The following is a 6,965-nucleotide window of genomic DNA, read 5'->3' as shown; positions in this document are numbered from 1 at the left end:
GAATAAGTATGAAGTTTATTGAATTTTCTTATTTCCTGCCACCAGCCAACTAGAAATGTATCCTGTAAACGTTGCTTGAATAAGCTTCCAAACTGGTTGGCATTAACCCTTGGGTTCAGCCAGACATTTTGGAAGCCGTGTCTGCACAGTAAGTCCTGTATGTGGACTGTCCAGTCATGGTCTAGTTCGACAGCAGCATCATATGCCTTCTTTACAATTCTGTCATTAGATAAATTGGTTAGCCTAAGCCAGTATTTGATCATTTGTGTCTGAGCATCAATGTACAGTGGTAAGGTTCCTTACTCCCCCCTTACAGCGGAATTGACAGAGCTCTTTGGAACATGGAGAAGTATTTTGTAGAAATTTAACAGAACATACTCTAGGTCAGGAATTTCATAACATATCGTTGGTTGTTCTAATGTTATGTTTTCTAATATTTCTGAGTGGTATATCAAATTAAGTTTGTGACTATATCTTTTAAAACGAACGAGAACGGGGCGAGGAGATAAAGGGTCAAGTTTCTTCCCTATGCGGGAAGTTCTAAGGATGGCGACATCTGGTGCCAAAATTGGACCAAGAATGTTAGTTACTTTTTCTCTGACATTTTCGTTGGGACATTTCATTTCATTTATTTCATTTATTTCGAAACCTTTTAGCCCCGAAGGGCTAATCTTCCAAGGCTCAAACATTATAGCAATTACAACATAGTGGAAACATTTAAAAATACATACATACATACATGTACACCACACCAACAATAAATACACATAGATATAAACAATTTAAAAGTGGCGAGCAAGGGTCAAGGATCAGGTGACACTACTACTGTTTGAAACAGCTTTCTTAAAACTGATAACATCGCACAGTGTCTTAACGTCAGATGGTAGATCGTTCCAGAGCACGACTGCACGATACAGGAATGAGCGTTTTCTGCTGTTGGACTTAGGTATTGGTAATCTAAAGTTATGTGCGGAAGATCTGGTATTATGACTGTGAGATGCATGAACAGGCAAAAGGGAGTTGTAAATATTTTGTGGTTCGTGACTCGTGAGGATCTTAAAGAACATGACCAAAGTGCTTTTCAAGAATCTCTCTCTCACAGTCGGCCAACCAAGATCTAGATGCATCTGCCTGGTAGGAGTATCAGGAGTACATTTCAGTAACAGTCTACATGCCCTATTCTGCACTACTTGCAGTTTGCGCATGTTGGAGTCTGACATGTTGGCTAAGACTGGTGCGCAGTACTGCACAACTGACAGAACCAGTGCACAAACATTCTTCTATTCCTTTCAGGATCAAGTCTCTACATTGTGAATTTGTTCCTAAGACTTCACTACAGTACAACAAAATTGGTTTTACTAAAGTGTTAAACAGGTCGAGGGCAAGTGGGATGGAAGAGTTAGAGTTTGATGATAAGAGTGATTTTAATTTGAATGAAGCCCTTAAAGCTTTCAATCTTAGTTGTTTTATAGCTCTATTAAATGAACCTGACGGGGTTACATCTATTCCTAGATATGTATAGTGGTTAGTAATTTCTATGTTTTGGCCCTGTGTTTTATATGGTTGGTGTTGGTTTTTGTTAATCCGCCCGTGTTTTGAAAATATCATAACTTTGGTTTTGTCTTTGTTTATTGATAACTTCCACAAGGAACAGAATTGGTCGAGTATTCGCAGGCATTCTTTGAGCCCAGCTTCAGATTTGGATACAAGTACAAGATCATCCGCCCAACTGTTAATAGCGGTGTCTTTTAGAAAGATGGGGTCGCATGATGGCGTGTTAAGTATAGCTGTAAAGTCATTTATATATAAGTTAAACAACAGAGGACTTAAGCTACAACCTTGACGTACACCACAGGTTGATTGAAAGTACGGCGAGAGACCATTTGACATTTTGACACAATATTCTACATTTGAGTACATTGACTGTATGGTTTTGAAGAAGATACATCACCCAAGTTACCCAATAATCGTTTCCTTGTGAACGATAGGTGAGTCTTTTTGAAATAATTAGTGTATTTTATAACGATTAGTACCTAAATATGTTCATTGAATTTACCTCTAACTATCTATATGGATACATACTTTGCAAAAGTATCTACATGTAGTCATGAGGAAGTTTATACATAAGAAGCATTGTATGGAGATAATGTCCATACGTGTACATGTACATGTACATGTACTATGCATGTCATATTTGTATTACATGTCATTGTTCATCATTTCATAGAATACAATGCATTTCCTATTTACAGGATGCTACATGGGACCTTTACAAGTGGCATACTGCCGACGCAGTATGAGAAGCTATGTCAGGCTGCAGACATAGGCATAATCAAGGAAGAAGACAGGAATGTCGGTAAGTAGCAATGTGTTGATGTGATGTTCAAATGATCAGTTACAATTTCAAGACTTGCCAGCAGTAATTCCTGGGATTGAAATAATTTGTACTAAAAGGATTTTCTATTATCACAATCCTCAGTTCTCAGTGAATACAAAGGTGTGGTGCAAGATCTTGCAGAGCGTTCAATGGAGACATCACTACAAGAGGTGTGTAACAAAATCTTTACTTGGGCTGTCCCATATCTTGCATATATATAGGAAGTATATTATGTGAAAAGAGAAATCTTGTAGATTTGAATACGATTCAGCACCTAGTTGACCATTTACTTCTTTACCTGTGATAGGAAATAGCAGCAAGTGTATTAAATGAAGATGAAGACGACTACAGGGGACTGAAAGTGCTGTCTGATGCCCGCCACTGCTGGAGGAAGAACGCCTACAACTCGGATGTTGTCTTCCTTGGCCACACGTGAGTCATGTTTATATATACTATAACAGTTCACTTTATATGGAAGAAAGGAAACTGAGAAACAATGAGAAAAACATACAGACATGTAAGAACCACCACAAAGCATTATGATCTCAAAGTCTGCTACCAAAGGTAGTGTCGTTCACACAGTAACATCCTCCAATTTTTTGCAATCATGTTCTTCCAGAACACACCGTGTGATCCGTCACGAATTGGTGACGAAAGAGGATGAGCCTGTGTCCCCAAATCATGAAATCGTTGGAACAAGGCGTTTCTATGAGTGGGCTGATGCCAGAGGTATGTTGAAACCACTTACATGTACGTACAATGGAAGCATGCGTGAGCAAGCTAATCTAAGATTCACATTGTGTGAAATATGATACATGTAGGTAATGGCATTGATTGTTACATCTAATAATAACATACATTTTGACACTTTTTTGTGTATATTCAGGATTGAGCATTCATCTCCATGGCCACGACAGGAACCTCACTGTCAACAAGTTCTTAGAAGACAACCGGCAATATACAGAAAACGGCAATGATACCTGGCACGGTATGTTCCATAGATTTATTTATCATGATTATAGTTTCAAGACATCTATAGAACTGGCATACATATCAACAGAGATACGGTCTAGAATGTTTTATTTATTTCTTATTTGCTTATGGTTTTGATTGTTGTTTTATGTGACCCCTTCCTCCACTTGACCTTATTGAAAATCTCACCCCATCATCGAGGTGAAATAATTTTTTTTCGAATTGACGATGTATAAACTGAACTGTTCTGTTTTCTTTTTAGCCACCAAGAACTTGGCAAAGTCATTTGCCAAGGTTGCCAAAGGAACAATAGCCACACGGGGAAGGGTTTGGCACCCAGAGCTCTCAGATAAAGGTTTGTGCAACATCATACCATACATATACTTACTGTACTTTGCTTTGTCAAATAAAATCCCTTTATGCTGGCTGCCTTTGACCTGTGTATATTTAGAGATTCTCAAATTGAACATATACCGTGTTATACTGTAGGTGCCGGTGTGAAAACGCATTTCTACTGGGCAATGAAGACTTGCAATGCTGATGCCGGCTTGCTGCAGTTTCGCCTGAACAACATTGTCCGACACTACCAGGTAATTGGGGAAGGGGGTTGGAAATTTGGAGTCACTTGAAAACTACTGTGAGAAGGAAAGAAGGCAAATTGAGCCTACTTGATACAGTGTATCTTCTTTCAGAATGACCACAGAGACTGTTTTGCTGGAGATGGGCAGCTGGAGGGGTCTCGGTGCCGGACAGACCCCAACTATGAGCCGCAGAGAGCTCTGCTCAGGGATCCTGTGGCCATAGCAATCCTGACCTGGTGGATACAGCAGACTCCAATCTACAAAAATCCACATGACTATGTTCATGTAAGTAACATTATACAGACTGGTTTAGGATGAATCATGCTTGATGGATGACATCCAGCTCCCGAAAGGCTGAAAAATTGATGCAAAGATATTGTTTGCTGAAAGTGCACAAACTTTTGCATACGTAGCATTTCTCTCTGTGGTCACATTTTTTATGCGGTTCTAAAGTCATGGTAGATTTGGAAGAAATACAAGCTTACATATATGTTATAAAGTCTACCCATAACCCAGTGGTAGTGTTATCCCACCCACACTCCCCACACATACATGTGTACATCCACTAAGAAGGCTTTTCTAAACGACACATTATACAGTGAAGGTCACTAACACAGCCTTTTGAAGGATTTGCTCACCAAATTGGGCAATATCTGTACGTATAGATTTGGTTTTGATTTTATTGAGATTGCAACAGTGCAATACATGCGGAACAGAGGCAGCTGTAAGTGTTGCTGGTGTTGTGGCCCGCACATAGAAACGAATACTGGACTGAAAAGAGCTACCCGATAAGGTGGAGCAAAGCCTAGGGTAAAATGTCAGTCAGCCCCTACAAATTAGTACAAGGTTCACTTCACGAGTCTTTTTACATGTTACAAGAAACGTATGTCAGATAGCAAGTGCTATGCTGTATCTTATAGTTTTCTTTTTCATTCCAGTGCGTTAATACCCACTATGTGGAGAGCTTCAACAACAGTATCCTCCAGTACCATGACAAGAGGATTGTGTTCGGGAGGGACCAGTACCTCCTGCGCAGCCACCTCTCCATCCTTGACTGGGTAAGACTTCATGCATGGTCTTTGCAACTGAGCTCACAGAGAGGCTTAGGCATTGATACAGGAGTTTGAGAAAGCTAGGTACATGTATTATTGTATAAGTTAGGATTGGATAATGAAAATGACAGCATTTCTATATTAGTGTAAGGATACAATATACACCCCCACAAACTATTGGACCAGTCCGGTCAGAGGTCACGGACTGCACATGTTCTGACAAGAATACATTTCATATCCCAGCACTTCTCGCATCTTCATTCCTGGAGTGATTACTTATAAGTTCCAATATCTTCACCAACTGGACACTTACATTGGTGGCAGCGGTGTCTGGCTTCGAACTCCCGCCAGCTCTGTCTTGTGGATCGCATTTGGAGCACATTGCCGACCGACGTTCGAGCGCCCCCCTCCCCCACCTGGTTGACTCGTGTCTACCCTGCTCTACCAAGACTCCAGGTATGGCTAACCTCCATCCGTTTACGCTAGAAGACGATGAGGAAATTACCTTTCCACGGCTGCGACCACTGTTGTCACCTTCAGAAATTTCCCCCATTCAATCCCGTGGCGCATCCGGTGTCCGAACTGCAACCACCCTCCCAGGCGCCCTCCCACGTACAACACCACAGGTGGGTCCCACACCACTGTACAATCAGTATGCTCAGTCTGCTTACGCTACAGGATCTTTTCCTGGTAGGGGTACCGTGCCCACAGCCACGTCTGTTGCTGAATCCAACACTCATGGGACCAGCCCTGCCGGGGCTTCTTACCACCAGGCTCCACCCCCTGCCATGACTCAGGACACCACCAACCAGCAACCCTCGTCAGACCTCCGCCTCAAGACAAGACTGCCACCCACATTTAACGGCACTGATGATGACTTCACCTTGTGGCTCAACAAATTTGACCTTTATGCCACTTCCCAGAAGTACACCCCTGAGGAACGTGCCATGGCCCTCCCAACTTTCCTTGACCACCATGCCCTGCGTTTCTACCTTGGTTTGCCGAGGCAGGCCCGTGCTACCTATTCAACACTGACTCAGCGCCTGGCCACTGCCTTTTCCAAGGAACACTACATTTACACGTTCCGCCAGTCGCTCCAGGAACGAACACGCCAACCTGGAGAACCCTTGATCGTATTTGCACTTGATCTACGCAGGTTGGTAAGCCAAGCCTATCCTGAGTACAACGAAGCAGCGGTTGAGGGGGCTTACCTTGGACTACTTCTTCAGGGGAATTGATCCTACCATCCGCAGACGGCTTCGCGAGGTGCAGGCCACAACAGTGGACCAAGCAGTCAAAACCGCTACCATGCTGGAGCAGGCCGCTACAGCAGCTGCATGGGAGGCCAACAACGCTCATGCTGTCGATCCTACCTTCCATCACCCCGCGGTGAGTCGCCGTCCGCAACGATACCTCCCTACACCGTACTGTTGCTGACCTGGCCCGCCAAGTATCAGACTTGACAGACCTCTTGAAACACCACCGCATCTCCCCCACCGACTGACCCTCCGCGGTCCACGTCTCCTTTCCGTCCCCGATCCAGAGGGAGATCACCGTTCCGCTCATCAGACGCCAGCCGACGTTCTGCTCGCTCCCCTTCTTGGGACAGAACCTCACGTCGCCCTTCTTCTAGAGACAGGGACTACCACCGTCCGTCTTCCGACCGTTACCGTGCCCGCTCGCCTTCCTGGGAGCGTGATTCCCGACCTCCTTCCACTGATCGTCGCCAGAGTCGGTCTCCATCTCGCTCGGTACGTTTCGCATCATCTTCCACACAGGGAAACGACCCTCTGCTGGCACCACGGGCCGACCGCCAGTAGATCACTCCCAGGCCCGCCACGCCTCACCTACTGCTCACACTACAGCAGTCCTCGACGGACATGCCACCCGCATTCTTATAGACACGGGTTCAGCCATATCTCTAATCAGCGAAACCTTACGTGATACGATTCCTTCTCTCCGGCAATCCCAACTCAAACCTTC

The 6,965-nt window shown here is 43.9% G+C and overlaps 1 protein-coding gene across 2 annotated transcripts in view; it reads left to right on the top strand.

Annotated features, from left to right (window-relative positions):
• The first annotated feature begins 1,380 nt into the window (after positions 1-1,380).
• The window catches only part of LOC109476671, an 11,180-nt gene continuing 5,595 nt past the window's right edge, over positions 1,381-6,965 (top strand). The window contains exons 1-9 of one of the 2 annotated variants that reach the window (XM_019777677.1): positions 1,381-2,356; positions 2,480-2,547; positions 2,685-2,809; positions 2,997-3,106; positions 3,264-3,365; positions 3,612-3,704; positions 3,839-3,939; positions 4,042-4,215; positions 4,869-4,988. In XM_019777677.1, the coding sequence (XP_019633236.1) occupies positions 2,182-2,356; positions 2,480-2,547; positions 2,685-2,809; positions 2,997-3,106; positions 3,264-3,365; positions 3,612-3,704; positions 3,839-3,939; positions 4,042-4,215; positions 4,869-4,988 (1,068 nt within the window). In that variant the 5' untranslated portion in view covers positions 1,381-2,181. Of the gene's footprint in view, positions 2,548-2,684; positions 2,810-2,996; positions 3,107-3,263; positions 3,366-3,611; positions 3,705-3,838; positions 3,940-4,041; positions 4,216-4,868; positions 4,989-6,965 lie in introns of both variants that reach the window. The other variant, XM_019777678.1, reaches the window with a different exon arrangement.

Source organism: Branchiostoma belcheri, unplaced genomic scaffold (assembly GCF_001625305.1).
Source record: "Branchiostoma belcheri isolate BF01 breed outbred unplaced genomic scaffold, Haploidv18h27 scaffold389, whole genome shotgun sequence".
NCBI lineage: Eukaryota > Metazoa > Chordata > Leptocardii > Amphioxiformes > Branchiostomatidae > Branchiostoma > Branchiostoma belcheri.
The sequence above is the reverse complement of the archived record's forward strand: the minus strand, read 5'-3'. Positions and strand labels throughout refer to the sequence as shown.